Consider the following 16,374-nt stretch of genomic DNA (forward strand, 5'->3'; position numbering starts at 1 on the left):
GCACCAGAGAGTAATGTAAGAAGACGTTCTTCTGAAAAGGACAGGTGGAAAGGTTATGCTGCTAATAGAGACTCACCTTGTGAGAATCACACCTTCATGGTGTGGGTTGAGATGGGAAAGTCAGCCGAGGAAGGGGGAGAAACTATGTTTGTTGGGGAGACTGGAGAACTGGAGGCACACTGAGCTGCAGTGAGAAGAGACGGGCAGAAGGTGAAAATGTAAAACAAAACAGAGCAGTGATTTCTTTCCACTCAGACATGGAGCATCAAAGAAGCTCCAGACTGGGCTTCATGTGATTTGAGACACTGCAAAGTAACACAAGTACAGTTGAATACGCTCAAGGACACATTTCTTCTGTATTTTTGCAAAGTAAAGATGAGAAGGTTAAAATTTTAGATCCTCCCGCAGGCCCACCACCCGCAGGAGGCGCCATAGTGTGCATTGTGTGCCGGGTGGCGGCCAGGAGCAGAGGCCCTGGCGGACTGATCTCCGGCTGCCAAGACTGGCAATAGGGACATGGAATGTCACCTCTCTGGTGGGCAAGGAGCCTGAGTTAGTGCGTGAGGTTGAGAGGTACCGGCTAGATATAGTCGGGCTCACCTCTACGCATGGCTTGGGCGCTGCAACCAGTCTCCTAGAGAGGGGCTGGACACTGTCTCAGTCTGGAGTTGCCCCTGGTGAGAGGCGGCGGGCTGGGGTGGGTATTCTAATATTCCCTCAGCTGGCTGCCGGTACGTTGGGGTTTTTCCAGGTGGATGAGAGGGTTTGTTCCCTGCGCCTTAGGGTCGGGGAACGGGTCTCGACTGTCATCTGCGCTTGTCATCGGTGCTGGAAGGTGCTCCACGTGGAGACTCTGTTGTCCTGCAGGGAGACTTCAGTGCTCACATGGGTAACAACAGCGAGACCTGGAGGGGCGTCATTGGGAGGAACGGCCTCCCTGATCAGAACCCTAATGGTGTTTTATTGGACTTCTGTGCAAATCACAGTTTGGCCATAACGAACACCTTGTTCGAACATAAGGTTGTCCATAAGTGCACGTGGCACCAGGACGCTCTAGGCCGTAGGTCGATGATCGATTTTGTAATCGTATCACCAGACCTGCGACCATATGTTCTGGACACTCGGGTAAAGAGAGGGGCTGGCTGTCAACTGATCACCACCTGGTGGTGAGTTGGATAAGGTGGCGGGGGAGGACGCTGGACAGACCCGGTGCACCTAAACGCGTAGTGAGGGTGTGCTGGGAAGGTCTAGCAGAGGCCCCAGTCCGCGAGAGCTTCAACGCACACCTCCGGTAGAGCTTCAACAGCATTCCGAGGGAGACTGGGGACACTGAGTCCGAATGGACCATGTTCAGCGTCTCCATTGCCGAAGCTGCTACATTGCGCTGCGGCCGCAAGGAGGTTGGTGCCTGCCGTGGTGGTAATCCCCGAACCAAATGGTGGACACCGGAGGTCAAGGGAGCCACCAGGCTGAAGAAGGAGTCCTATCGGGCTTGGTTAGCCTGTGGGACTCCAGAGGCAGCCAACAGGCCAAGCGGAATGTGGCTTGGGCAGTGGCTGAAGCAAAAACTCGGGTGTGGGAGGAGTTCGGAGAGGCCATGGAAAAAGACTTTTGGACTGCCTCGAAGAGATTCTGGCAAACCGTCAGGCATCTCAGGAGGGGAAAGCGGTGCTCTACCTGCACTGTGTATAGTGCTGCCGGAGTGCTGCTGACGTCGACTGAGAAAATTGTCAGGCGGTGGAAGGAATACTTCGAGGACCTCCTTAATCCCACTGAGACGTCTTCCAAGGAGGAAGCAAAGTCTGGGGATGAGTCGCCAATTTCCGGGGGCGAGGTCATTGAGGCAGTTAAACAACTCCTTGGTGGCAGAGCCCCTGGTGTTGATGAGGTCCGCCCCGAGTTCCTGAAGGCTCTGGACGTTGTAGGGTTGTCCTGGTTGACACGCCTCTACAATGTTGCGTGGGGATCCGGGGCAGTACCCCTGGACTGGCAGACCAGGGTGGTGGTCCCCATCTTTAAGAAGAGAGACCAGAGGGTGTGTTCCAACTACAGGGGGATCACACTCCTCAGCCTCCCTGGGAAAGTCTATGCCAGGGTGTTGGAAAGGAGACTTCGTCCGCTAGTCGAATCTCAGATACAGGAGGAACAATAATAATAATGGATTGGATTTATATAGCGCTTTTCAAGGCACCCAAAGCGCTTTACAATACCACTATTCATTCACTCTCACATTCATACACTGGTGGAAGCAAGCTACCGTTTGTAGCCACAGCTGCCCTGGGGCAGACTGACAGAAGCGAGGCTGCCATATCGCGCCATCGGCCCCTCTGGCCAACACCAGTAGGCAAGTAGGGTAAAGTGTCTTGCCCAAGGACACAACGACTAGGACAGAGAGCCCAGGGATCGAACCGGCAACCTTCCGGTTACAGATGCAATTCCCAACCCCCTGAGCCACGGTCGCCCCAATGCGGTTTTCATCCTGGTCGCGGAACACTGGACCAGCTTTTTATCCTCTCAAGGATACTTGAGGGTGCATGGGAGTTTGCCCAACCAGTCTACATGTGTTTTGTGGACTTGGAGAAGGCATTTGACTGTGTCCCTCGGGGTGTCCTGTGGGAGGTGTTGCGGGAGTATGGGGTGTCTGGCCCATTGCTACGGGCCATTCAATCCCTATACAACCGTTGCAAGAGCTTGGTTCACATTGCCGGCAATAAGTCGGACTCGTTCCAGGTGGGTGATGGGCTCCGCCAGGGCTGCCCTTTGTCTCCGGTTCTGTTCATAATTTTTATGGACAGGATTTCTAGGCGCAGCCAAGTGGCGGAGGGCTTTCGCTTTGGTAGCCTCAGAATCTCATCTCTGCTTTTTGTGGATGATGTGGTTCTGTTGGCTTCATCGGGTGAGGGCCTCCAGCTCGCACTGGAACGGTTTGCAGCCGAGTGTGAAGCAGCGGGAATGAGGACCAGCACCTCCAAATCTGAGGCCATGGTTCTCAGCCGGAAAAGGGTGGAGTGCCCACTCCGGGTCGGGGATGAGTTTCTGCCTCAAGTGTCTCGGGGTCTTGTTCGCGAGTGATGGGAGAAGGGAGCCGGAGATCGACAGACGGATTGGGGCTGCAGCTGCAGTAATGCGGACGCTGCACCGGTCCATTGTGGTGAAGAGGGAGCTGAGTGTAAAAGTGAAGCTCTCAATTTACCGGTTGATCTACGTCCCTACCCTCACCTATGGCCACGAGCTGTGGGTAGTGACCAAAAGAACGAGATCGCGGATACAAGCGGCAGAAATGAGCTTTCTCCGAAGGGTGGCTGGCCTCTCCCTTAGAGATAGGGTGAGAAGTTCGGCCATCCGGGAGGGGCTCAGAGTAGAGCCGCTGCTGCTCCACATCGAAAGGAGCCTGCTGCTCCACATCGAAAGGAGCAGGATGCCTCCTGGGCGCTTCCTGGGTGAGGTGTTCCAGGCATGTCCCACCAGGAGGAGGCCCCGGGGCAGACCCAGGACACGCTGGAGCGATTATATCTCTCGGCTGGCCTGGGAATGCCTTGGTGTTCCCCCGGATAAGTTGGAGGAGGTGGCTGGGGAGAGGGAGGTCTGGGCCTCTCGGCTGCTGCCCCTGCGGCCCGGCCTCGGATAAAGCAGATGAAGATGGATGGATGGATGAAGCTGATAGTAATATATATATATATATATATATATATATATATATATATATATATATATATTAGGGGTGCAACAATACTCGTATCGATATTGAACCGTTCGATACAGTGCTTTCGGTTCGGTACGCATATGTATTGAACAATACAACATTTTAAATTTATTTGATCAACTTTCCTTCTGACGATGCTGTCTGTGTTGAGCGCTCAGTGGATCTGTGCTCGACAGTGCAGCCTAGGCGGAGTAGTCAAACGCAGATTCACTGAGCGCAGAGCAAGCTAGCGAGACAGAAGTTAAGCTCTCTAATATGGCAAATTGAACCTCCCCCACCCTAATTCAGATCTGGCGTTTGGAACTATTTTGGTTTTCATGTGAAGTATGACACTGAAGGTAAGCGCGTTGTGGACAAAAGTAAAACAGTATGTTGGATGTGCCACGCAATGCTCAATTGGTGGGAACTAGTGCGTTAGCGCAGTTAGTTCGTTAACGTGTTGATGCCGTCCAGCCCCACGCACAGGGCGATCCGCGGTAGCTCGTTAACGGAGATTTGCCGTGTTGTGACGTTAACGTCATTTCAGATTAACGCTGACAGCACTAGTGGGAACACAATGAATATGACTGCACATTTACTCCAACATCATCCTAGTGCAAAGACAAGTGGAAGCAGACAAAAACAACAAGCACGCATGCTACAAACTTTACCAGAGTCATTTAGACAGCCGTTAGCACACGATTCTCCTTATGGGGACCTGATATGTTTAATATGCTGCTGAGAGTATACCCCAGAAGAAGCGTATAGTATAGCTTTTATTTTGAAAAGAGCCATTTCTCTGTAATAAACTCTCTTTTCCAAAGAGGAGTGATTCCTCGATCAGATAGATTAATTTTTTTATTACTTTGTTGTTTCAGCAACATTACATTTAAAAACTGTACTTTTGAGTTAAAATACATATATATATAATTTTAATAAATGACAAATTAAAAAGGCATGAACATTTTTTTTTGTATCGAAAAAATATCGAACCGTGACACCAAAGTATCGAACTGAACCGTAAATTTTGTGTATCGTTGCACCCCTAATATATATATATATATATATATATATATATATATATATATGACTCATCCAGGCTACAGAAACTGATCAGGAAGGCTGGCTCTGTGGTTGGCATGAAGCTGGACACTCTGGTGACAGTGGCAGAGAAAAGGACACTAAAAAAACTGCTGGACAATTATGGACAATGCTGGGCATCCTCTGCACACGGCCATAAACAACCAGAAGAGTCTGTTCAGTGACAGGTTGCTTCTCCCAAAGACAAGAACCAACAGACTTAAAAACTCCTTTGTCCCACACGCCGTCAGACTGTTTAACGCCTCTCTGGAGGGGAGAGGGAGGGGGAAAAGGAGGACAAAGGAGGGGGGAACAACTAAGCTGTAGTGCCTCTTCACTTCACTGTGCAATACTTTTGTTAATAGTCAACGGTGCAATAGACCTCAATACTTTAAATGTGCAATTCACTTGTATTTTTATTTTTATTCGTATTTATTCTATTTATCCCCTTCGTATATTTTATTTATATATGTCTCTGTATTTATATATGTGTGTGTGCGTATATGTATTGTAACTTCTGTCGGTGCTGTGCCTTTGGAAACCGAATTTCCCAGACGAACCCACCCGAGGGATTAATAAAGTTTTATCTTATCTTATCTTTTATTCATATATATATATATATATATATATATATATATATATATATATATATATATAAGTTCATGCACATAAAAGCAGCTACCAGTCAGGGCTTTAAAACACAGAGAGCAATTGTGCCACTGTGGTCCTGTCTATGTCATGACTTAGTTTTGAAAGAGTGTGGTGGACTCAGGTGCCATGTGATGCTGCCATGTGGTGAGAGTGTTCACCAGAGAGAAGGCGACTACGACGAGAGGCCTCAGCAGCCAGAGCACAGGAGATCTCAATACGCTTCTCTTGCTCCTGCAACTGCTGCTGGGAGCTGGCTGGAGCTCCACCTTCCACTGGGCCGTCCAGAAGGGGAACCATATTCTGCAGACTGACAGGAAGTACATGAATGTGATAACATTCATAAAAATTAAAATCTCTCAATATATATATTTAGTAAATTTATAAATACCCGCACGGAAAAATATTAGAAAAAATGGATACAAAACCCTCAATTTCTTAATAACATTTAACTTTTCACTAATGAATTACACAGCGTTGAGAAATACATTTCATTACAGTACGTGTTTTTTCTGAAAATGCTGTACCTGAGTTAAGGAAGTCATTCCACCACTGTTCATTTCTTCATTGTCATGTACCAACACAATTTAGAGCAGCTATCTAAACTATACTGCCACACAGGTAAGCTATCACATTAATAGTCCCCACTGTGTCCAATATTGTGAATTTTGTTGTGAGCTAGAGCATCCACCCCAAGTGGAGCTCTCTGATCGTGCAGCGAGTAAAATAGGGGACACTGAGCATTCTCCCTGGATGCATAAACGTCCACGGTCGCCTGACCGAATCGCAGCCAGATCTGCTTCCCTACCTCCGCGTGAAGCTTCCAGTCCCCATACAGCGGGTTGCCCCTGGAGAGAAGATCTGCTCCAAAGTTCAAGATCCCCGGCACGTGAGTTGCTCTCAGTGACAGCAGGTGGACACTGCTCCAGACTATCAGTCTGTGTGCCAGCGTGTGTAACTTGGGGGACCCCAGACCCCCCTGTTTGTTGATGTAGGCCACAACGGTGGAATTGTCCGACCTCACTAAAACATGATGACCTCTCAGCCAAGGGAGAAAGTGTTTTAGTGACAGGTGAACCACCAGCAGTTCCAGACAGTTTCTGTGGGCGGAGCGCATGTGAGGGCCCCATTCCCCATTCACTGTTCTGCCCTCGTGGGTGGCCCCCCAGCCGGAAAGAGAGGCATCTGTGGAAATCACCTTCCTGGCTGAAACTGCCCCCATGGCAACGCCCTGACACAAGAAACCTGGCCTCTTCCACTCGTGGAGAGCGAGTGAACAGTCTGCAGAGACTCTCACGCGACGGTGGCCGTCTCGGTGAGGGTCCAGTCCCCGCGAGCCCACCCAGCGCTGAAAGCCTCTCATGTGCAGGCGTCCCAGTGGTATCGCCACTAGAGAAGAAGCCATCAGACCGAGCAGCCTCTGGCACTGTTTGAGGGTCACTGTGTTGCCTCTGCGAAACAGTGCAAGGGATGACTGTATGGCCGCCGTTCTCTCCGGGGACAGAAAAGCCCTCACCCGAAGGGAGTCTAGGCTGAGCCCTATGAAAGTAATGCATTGAGTTGGCGTCAATGTGCTCTTTTCCACGTTTATCTGGAAACCCAAACTCTCCAGATGGTGTATGAGAGCATTTGTGTGACAAGTCGCTCCCTGGCGGGTTGGGGCTGCCACCAGCCAATCGTCGATGTACGTGGCCACCCGAATGCCCTTTTTCCTGAGCGGGGCCACTGCTGCCTCGGTGCATTTCACAAACACCCTTGGGCTCAGTGAGAGACCAAAAGGCAGGACTACAAACTCGTATGCCATCCCCTGGAAAGCAAATCTCAGATACCTTCGGTGTGGGGGATATATGGGGATGTGGAAATAAGCATCCCTCAGGTCGATTGATGTGAACCAGTCGCCCGCTCGTACAAACCGTAGCAGCGAGGCGTGCGTCAACATCCTGAACTTGTATGTCCTCAAATGCCGGTTCAGGGCACAGAGATCCAGAATGGCTCTCATCCCCCTCCCCCCCCTTCTTTGGCACAAGGAAATACCTTGAATAAAATCTGCTGTGCATTTCCTCGGGAGGGACAACTCTTATAGCTCCTTTGTCTCTCAAGGTGGAAATTTCCTCCAGGAGAAAACTGGCAGACTCGCCCGGAGCACGAGAGTAAATAATTTCTTTGAATTGTGGTGGAGCGACACTGAATTGCAGCCTGTAGCCCTTTTTCAATGTCCTCAGCACCCATGCTGACTGAGTGCAGGTGGCCCAGCTCTTCATGTGGAGAGACAGGCGAGCGAGGTGACGGGCTCATCTGCATCATCACAGCCGTGGAAACGCGAGTCTCCACGGGCTGCGTTATGGCAGACGGTGCTCCGTTTTTCAGCATGTTTGATTTTTTCATGTGTTTTGCAACACTCGACAGCGCCGCCCTTGGCAAACTGCCTGGATGCACGTGTCGGGGCTTTTTTAATACAGAATGCATGAGAGAAGTGCTCGTGAAACAACACTGCGAACTTTGGCTCTCTTTCCCTCTGGCGGGTCCGGTGACAGGAACGCCGGCCCGAGTTAAGCACTCTGTGTGGAACATGTCCCGTTGAACTTGCTCTGGAACGGAGCTGGGAGGCGGGAGGGTGGCCCATGAAGGGGGGAAACTGGGTTCGCTCCCGCCTAGAAGAGAGGCTGTCAGGCCGGCCGCTTCTTCCTCCTCACGATCGCGGCAGCGGGGTGAGGAGGAGGGGCCGCTTGAGGTCTGGCCTGGGGAGATTGCTTCCGAGTCCATGGATTCTTAGGGGCCCCGGCAGCCTGGGGGGCTGCCTGCGTCTTAGGCACTTTGGGAATCCTGAAAGCGGGGACCGGGCGAGACGCTGCCTGCGCGAATGACTGGCGCGGCGCTGCTGGGGTGGCGTGCTGGGCCCTCCTCGGCAGGCAGAGTTTCAGAGCCTCATCATCTTTCTTTTTCTCCTCACATCTCTTCTGCATGGATGTAACAGCCGCACCGAAGAGACCGTGAGAGACGACAGGGGTGTCGAGGAGTTCCTCTTTTTCCTTAGTCATCAGGTTGGTGAGCGTGCTCGCTCCTGAAGAACCATGAGGCCCATGGCTCTCCCAGTAGCCTGTATGGCTACCTTGTGGAGGCGGAGGACGTGGTCAGTTATAACACAGATTTCTTCCCACACTGTGGTATCTGTGTTAGCTGTCATGTCCTCTTCTAGCTCAGCTTGGTAAGCCATTAGCATAGAAGAGGCATTGTGGGCTCTTACTGACAGAGCCGCTGCCTTGTAGCACTTATCTGTAAGGCTAGACTGGAAGCGGTCTGTTTTGGGAGGGAGAGATGGGGCCGATGAGGACAGAGACGTCTTCGGGTGAAGATGGCTCGCCACCAACGGCTCCACTTGTGGCATCCGGCGGAGGCCGATAGACTCCATCCCCTCACAATCCAGCAGGGAGCTCCCCACGATGGGGTGTTTCTCGCTGTAAGGTTTTGCTTTCCACGTCACCGCTATCTCATCGAGTAGCTCAGGGAAAACAGGCAACACATGCTTCCCCGTCTTTTTCGCCTTCGGCAATTTCTTACCGTCAAAACGAGACTTTACAACCTCTGTTTGAATGGCGGGCCACGGGATGTTGAGCCTAGCGGCTGCGCGCTTGCACATGTCCTGCATGTCGAGATCCAGGGGAGACGACGGTGTCGGTTTTTCAACCTCGCCGGTAGCCGAGGGCTTTGCAGCCCAGCTGATGCTAGCCAAGGAGGTGGAATCTTCCTCCTCGCTGTCGTTAGACAGCAGGAGCTCCGAGTCAGCCGACTCATCTCCGTCCTCGTTAGCATCTCCTCCCCAGGTGACTCCAGCGTCGCGGAAAAACGGTCGCGATGGGCTGAGGGTCTGCCTCTGCCCAGCTTGGCCCTGGCGTTGCGGCCAAATCATCGGGCATCTCAGTTTCTCCTTGCGCCGCAGCAGCCTCACACAGCAAAGGGTCGCCGCCCGACAGGTTAGCCTGGCGAGCTAGCTTGCAGCGGAGTAGTTTGCGTGGGAAAGCCGCACAGTGGATACAGTCGTGTGCAGGTGTCAAGGCAGCCTGAGCGTGAGATAAGCCCAGGCATGCCGCAGACACGGGGTGTGTATCCCAGGCAGAAATCTTCTTGCCGTCGTAGCCATGGTTAGCTAGAGGGTCGCGCACGTTAGTGAGACTGACACTGAGTGCGGAGAATATTGCTATTCCTCGCTAACATGGGGTGAAAAGTGTTGCTACTTTTCTACAGGTATTGCTACCTAATGTGTAAAACTGCTAGCGTCGAAGGGTATTGCTACCTGATGGTGAAGCTAGGGGTACCTTTATTAGCAAAGTGTTGCTACTTCGCTTTCGGAAAGTATTGCTACTTCACTGGGTGAAAGTATTGCTACTTGGCACCCGCACTAGCCACAGAACAGTATTGCTACTGCTTGTATGCTAGTGGACAACTGAAAAGCTGGGAACAAAGCGCCCGGCGACCAAGTTGTTCACTCGAATCTGTGGACAGTTTAGCTTTAGCACCCAATAGCACAGTTGTCTACAGGCTTCTGTGAGAAGCGAGAAGAGGTTTTTCAATGACATCTGACGCTATGTCAGCCTATTATATAGGGAGGCACTGGCCCCTCCTGACATGGGCGTCACCTAGCCAGCCTGTAAGGGCTGGCGTAATGGTATTTGAGCTTCTGATGAGGTCACGCAGGAAGCGTTCCCATAGTGAGACACGAAACGAATGCTATGAAAGAGAACTCACAAATGCATTCCTTAAAGCAGATAATTCATGAACTGGACAGGAAATGGGGTGTTACTAATTTAAAAGGGTCATCATTTAGCCTGGCGAAATAGTTTGCTGCTTTTTAAGAAAGCCCTCCATAAAGCTAGAACATCTTACTATTCATCACTGATTGAAGAAAATAAGAACAACCCCAGGTTTCTCTTCAGCACTGTAGCCAGGCTGACAAAAAGTCAGAGCACTGTTGAGCCAACCATCCCTTAAACGTTAACTAGTAATGACTTCAGGAACTTCTTAGAGGAAAAATCATTGATAACCACAGCCATATTATAGCTTTTATACTCTGGAGTGGACCGTACTTCAGAATCTTGTTAATGCTACTGAGGAGGAGGACATTTCTATTTGCTCAACAAATTTGAGGAAACACACAAACTGTTTGTGTGCAGTTTGTTGCACGTTTGATCTGCTAGCTAAACTTCTAAGGGAGAATGCAGAAAAAGAGCTAACTACACACAAAGATGGAGAAAGATGGATAGGACAGTGGAGGACGAAGAGAGGCTAAGAAAGGTTATATAAAGGTAACGATGTCACGGATCTGGGTCAGTGTTGACCCAGCATTTTGAGTTTTTTATATTTTGGTCTATTTTTGCATTATGGATTATTTTCTGATGTTCTGGTGCTTTGTTTATTATTATTATTATTATTATTATTATTATTATTATTATTATAGATCTGTTTCAGTTATTCTTGGTGAGGTATCAGTTCTTAGGTTTTGCGTTCTCATGTGTATTGCAGTTTCTGTTCAGTGTCTAGTCTGTCTCTGTGTCGTGTCTGCATCTTTGTTTAGTGGTTTCTTGTTTCCTGTCTCATTGTGAAAGTCTTTGTCTTATGTTAGTGTGTGCAGCTTAGCTCCCCCGTCTCGTTAGCCCTGATCTCCCCCAGCTGTGTCTCCCTTCTGTTACCCATTCCCTGATTACCACCCTGTGTTGTCCTCAACCCAGTGTCTCGTCGTACCCTCAGATTATGCCTGTGTGTTTTTTGGTTTCTGTGTTCACGTCACTTCACGTTTGGTTTTCATGTCAGCAATAAAGCTGAGGTTTTGATTTACAATTCTGTGTTCGAGTCCTGCGCTTGGATCCTCCTCTCCGCCTGCCCGCACACAGAGCCCTGACAAACGATTGCTCAGTGATACTTGATAAACTGCAAATTTAAAGCTTTTTTTGTAATGTCACATTCATTAGAATTAGAATTTAGACTGGAATAACATTCTCATGTACTAAAATAATAATAATAATAATAATAATAATAATAATAATAATAATTATTATTATTATTATTATTATTATTTTAGCACAAGGTTTAGTTTAAGTTTGCACAAAAATAGCTGACAGAATTGTTCATTAAGGAGCTACTTTTTACTTTCTTACTTTGAGTACATTTCAGAGCCTGTACTTTCTCACTTTTACTCGAGTAAAGAAGTTGCTTCACTACTTTAAATTTCACTGGAGTGTTTTCTTTTTTGTGAAAGTCTGTCATTTTGCCACCCCTCACAGTTTGTACTGACAAGTATGCTTAGTTATGTGTCAGTTTCATTTCATTGTATACAGTAAATCCTAGTCTGATAAATTGAGTCAATGTAAAAGAGTCACACTGTTAAAACTGAAAGGTTTCCCTTTTCAGCTTTTGTATTGTCAGTTTGGGTTCCTTAATGGATATTGTATTTATTTTAGGTACATTGCTTTATATGTTTTTAGACCTGGGACATAGTAATTCTTCAAATTTTGGGGTATATAAAGTATTCCTTATTCTTACAAATATCATGGTTCTGGGTCCTTTTGACCCAGCATTTTATGTTTTTATGACCTGTTGTATTATGGTTTATGATTCTTTGTGGTATCCTGAGTTTATTCTGTGTTAACCTTTGTACTTTGTGTCTCCCTCTGTGCATCGGTGTTTATTTAATTGTGTGAGTGCTTGACCCTTGTTTCCCCTCCTTGTGTTCAGTGTTGGGAAGGTTACTTTTAAAATGTATTCCACTACAGATTACAGATTGCATGCCCCAAAATGTATTTTGTAAGGTATTCTGTTACGTTACGTTCTGTTACACGCGTATATAAAACAGGTCTGCGGCTCCCAACCATAGTAAAGGGACCTCTGGCTAATACATCGGGTTTGTGTCAGGCTCTTAGCCAAAAACTAGCTTTACTTTGTTCTCTGGGTCACTTTGCTAGCGAGAGACAGAGAGAGGCGTAGAAAGGCTGCTTCAACGGAGCTTATTGTTTCGGAGGAAAACACGAACACAGCGTACAGTCGAGTCTTAATAGCTTACTTACAGCTGGGCTACACTGCCCATGAGGCTACATTCTTTAGGGCTATGCCTGTCACACTCTGCCTATTGCCTTCAAATTAAATAATTTTTTGAACAATAATTTTTTAAAATATTTCTTTATGTCATTATGCGGACCGCAAGTAGAGCTGTCATAGGCCGTGGGATTGAGACACAGGCTTTAGAGCCTCTTGATGTGTGTTTTGATTGGGTTTCCACCGGCGTGGAATTACCAAAAATAGAGAGAGCATAGCCTAACATATGAAACAGTAAAAGATCGCTGTGTAATACATTTATTTCAACAACGTAACTGTATTCTAAATACCACCTTTTTAAATGGTAACTGTAACGGAATACAGTTACCCATATTTTGTATTTTAAATACATAATGCCGGTACATGTAATCTGTGACTCCCCAACACTGGTTGTGTTTTATTTCATCATGTTTCCCCAGCCCAGTCTGTGCTCTCCCCCATGCTCCTCTGTGTTCTCTCTCCCCCTCTGTGTACTTCCTGTTTTACTTTGATAGTCTCCCGTCAGTGTACGTCATGTTGTGTTTGCTCCTGCCTGTCTCGTTATGATTATTTGTCTCAGCTGTGTTCCCCGTGTGCTCCCACGTCACTTGTTATCTTTCTCTATATTGTGTCCACGTCTCCCTCATGCTGTGTGCGTTTCACTCTATGATTCTCCGTGACTTTTGTTTATATTATCCCAGTGTAGTATTGTATGCTTTTTCCCTTGAGTCAGCAATAAAACTGCTTTTTGAGTTTGCATTTTTGCCTCTGTGAAGTCTGCTTTTGGGTCCGATATCCTGCCTGCCACTCAGCGACTCGTGACAACAAATTGTTTTTCTAACCACAGTTCTCTTTTGAATATCATCTATGGGCAGAAATCTGTGCCATCAGAAACTGAATTTGAATAAGTTGAATTTGAATTGCTCAGATTGAATCTGAATTGTAACTTGAATAAATGCTTTTGAAAACTGAATTTGAATTAGTCTAATTTGAAATTGAATTTATGGTTTGAAAATGATGATCACTAAATTGAAATTGAATTTATATTTTGAAAATGAATTGATTTGCTTTGAAACTGCATTTTATCCTTTAAAAATTCAGCTCTCGAATAATTTCAGTTTCACTTCTCACCATTCAGTTTCAGTTCTACAATTCAATTTCAGTTCCAACATTCAGTTTTTTGGAACTTACATCCGGTTCCGGTTCAAGCGCAGATTAATAGAACTACGTTTTACTAGCGGACCGAAAGTGTTACTGACGGGAATCTACAGCATGTTGAGCTGAATTAAGACTTCAGAAGTCATTCGTCATGTCGAATGACCAGCGGATAAACTCTCAGGTTGGTAATAAATGTATTACATGTATAAGAACAAGCGTTATGTTAACAAATGATAGCCATAAGGTAACTTTTGTGCTTATTGTAGCTGCTAGCTAAAAACGCTAATTTAGCGTAGTTTGCCCTGAATTCAGCTTTGACAAACAAATATGATCGACTGTTTCTAGTAGAATTCCAAAGTTGTCATCTTGTACCCTCTCAGAGTACCCCCTCTGTATGCTTGCAGAGACCCCTACAGTTAGGGAAACATGTAAAACGGTGCCCAAACCTTTGTATTTTAGCTTTATTTATGTCTTACACAGCATCCCAACTCTTTAGCTAACTTAATAACTTTAGCTAAAGTGAATAGTTAGTCTAATTCATTAGTGCAGCATTACTGGATCATCTCTGTTTGAAGTGATATAATATGATATACAACTATCACTGAAACGGCAAACTTTGTAAATAAGCAAACAACACTTCTCATTCTCTAAACGTTTGGCCACAGCTGTAGATTACACTATCAGTGCTTGTTCACTCTTGACAATAATTACATTTCTAAATTCTCTTTGTGCATTTACAGGTAAACAATATCTAATATTTTATCTAAATGACTGCTTTGTCTTTTAAAAAGGGTGAAGAGCCTGAGGCCGGTGACAGTCCAGTTCTACTCTAAGTACATCCTTACAGTGGATCTCAGGACAAGGCCACATTCTTGTCCTGCCAGAAGAGAAGAGAAACTTCAGAGTCTTCATGCAGTTCAACCACACCTGTCATATTCCGTATGACAGGGGTCTCAAACTCCAGTCCTCGAGGGCCGGTGTCATGCAACTTTTCCATGCCCTCGAGGACTGGAGTTTGAGACACCTGCCGTATGGTGTTCATGCTGTTTTCTACCACACAGTTACAGCATGTCTGACTGCCTGTTCAGCATATGCAAAAATATATGATGAGTTTAAGCATGTGATGACTAAGGCCTTCCATTATGGTGTTTGTCATCACATGTCACAGACATCTGGATGATCATTTGGAATAAACAAAAAACTTGTTACTTCATCTTTTATCTTTATTATTATTATTGTTCTTATTTTACATTTTTCATTGTTAGGCATTGGGTTTATTTGTAGTAGTCCTTTCCAACGTCTTTCCCTCTTCCATGTTACTGTGTCAGCTTGTCAGGATCTATTTGGGTTTGGAAGTGGAACAGAAATTAAAGAAATCCAAAGTGCCATTAAAACCAGGAGACATTCTTATATTTCAGAAGAAGGGATTAATTCAAAAGAAATGACCTCAATGCCATATTTTATTTAGGAACCCGAGAGAGCACTTTGCAAAATAACACATTCTTATAATTTCACCCTCAGATGAGCCAAGCTACAACTGTCAGGGAAGGTGGTGTAGGCACAGAGCATATGAGAGTGGTTAAGTTAATGTCTCTTGTCTAGATGAAGGCACAATACGGATCAATGGCAAGGCGTAGAGATTCAGTATCTTCAGTCTTCAGTGGACACTCCATTTCTGGCACAAAACACCTGTAAAAGATGGTCGATTTAGGAGGTGACCCGACAACTTCAGCCTGTCAAACATATTAATGGAGCAGTATGCTTTAAAAAAAAAAAAAAAAAAATCAAATTAAGCATGCATTCAGTACCCTAAGAATTATTATGGTAGTTAAACACAGTGATAGTTGTATATCACTTCAAACAGAGGTGATCCAGTAATGCTGCACTAATGAATTAGACTAACTATTCACTTTAGCTAAAGTTATCAAGTTAGCTACAGAGTTGGGATGCTGTGCAAGACATAAATAAAGCTAAAATACAAAGGTTTGGACACTGTTTTGCATGTTTCCCTACTGTAGGGGTCTCTGCAAGCATACAGAGGGGGTACTCTGAGAGGGTACAAGATGACAACTTTGGAATTCTACTAGAAACAGTCGATCATATTTGTTTGTCAAAGCTGAATTCAGGGCAAACTACGCTAAATTAACGTTTTTAGCTAACAGCTACAATAAGCACAAAAGTTACCTTACGGCTATCATTTGTTAACATGACGCTTGTTCTTATACATGTAATACATTTATTACCAACCTGAGAGTTTATCCGCTGGTCATTCGACATGACGAATGACTTCTGAAGTCTTAATTCAGCTCAACATGCTGTAGATTCCCGTCAGTAACACTTTCGGTCCGCTAGTAAAACGTAGTTCTATTAATCTGTGCTTGAACCGGAACCGGATGTAAGTTCCAAAAAACTGAATTTTGGAACTGAAATTGAATTGTAGAACTGAAACTGAATGGTGAGAAGTGAAACTGAAATTATTCGAGAGCTGAATTTTTAAAGGATAAAATTCAGTTTCAAAGCAAATCAATTCATTTTCAAAATATAAATTCAATTTCAATTTAGACTAATTCAAATTCAGTTTTCAAAAGCATTTATTCAAGTTACAATTCAGATTCAATCTGAGCAATTCAAATTCAAATTGAACTTATTCAAATTCAGTTTCTGATGGCACAGATTTCTGCCCATAATCATCTCCTTTTATTATAAATGAAGAGGTAAAAGATGTTACAAATTTAAAATGTGTA

General features: G+C 46.0%; 1 protein-coding gene across 1 annotated transcript in view; it reads right to left on the reverse strand.

The window, feature by feature from the left end:
• Nucleotides 1-16,374, reverse strand: part of plekha6 (pleckstrin homology domain containing, family A member 6) — a gene marked incomplete at its 5' end in the record, with an annotated part of 74,976 nt that overhangs the window by 7,466 nt on the left and 51,136 nt on the right. The window contains 2 exons of the mRNA XM_082532646.1: nt 77-184; nt 5,572-5,720. Coding sequence (XP_082388772.1) covers nt 87-184; nt 5,572-5,720 — 247 coding nt within the window. The 3' untranslated portion in view covers nt 77-86. The remainder of the gene's footprint in view (nt 1-76; nt 185-5,571; nt 5,721-16,374) is intronic.

The sequence above is a fragment of the Aulonocara stuartgranti genome, assembly GCF_965226115.1.
Source record: "Aulonocara stuartgranti genome assembly, chromosome: 5".
In the NCBI taxonomy this organism is placed as follows: domain Eukaryota; kingdom Metazoa; phylum Chordata; class Actinopteri; order Cichliformes; family Cichlidae; genus Aulonocara; species Aulonocara stuartgranti.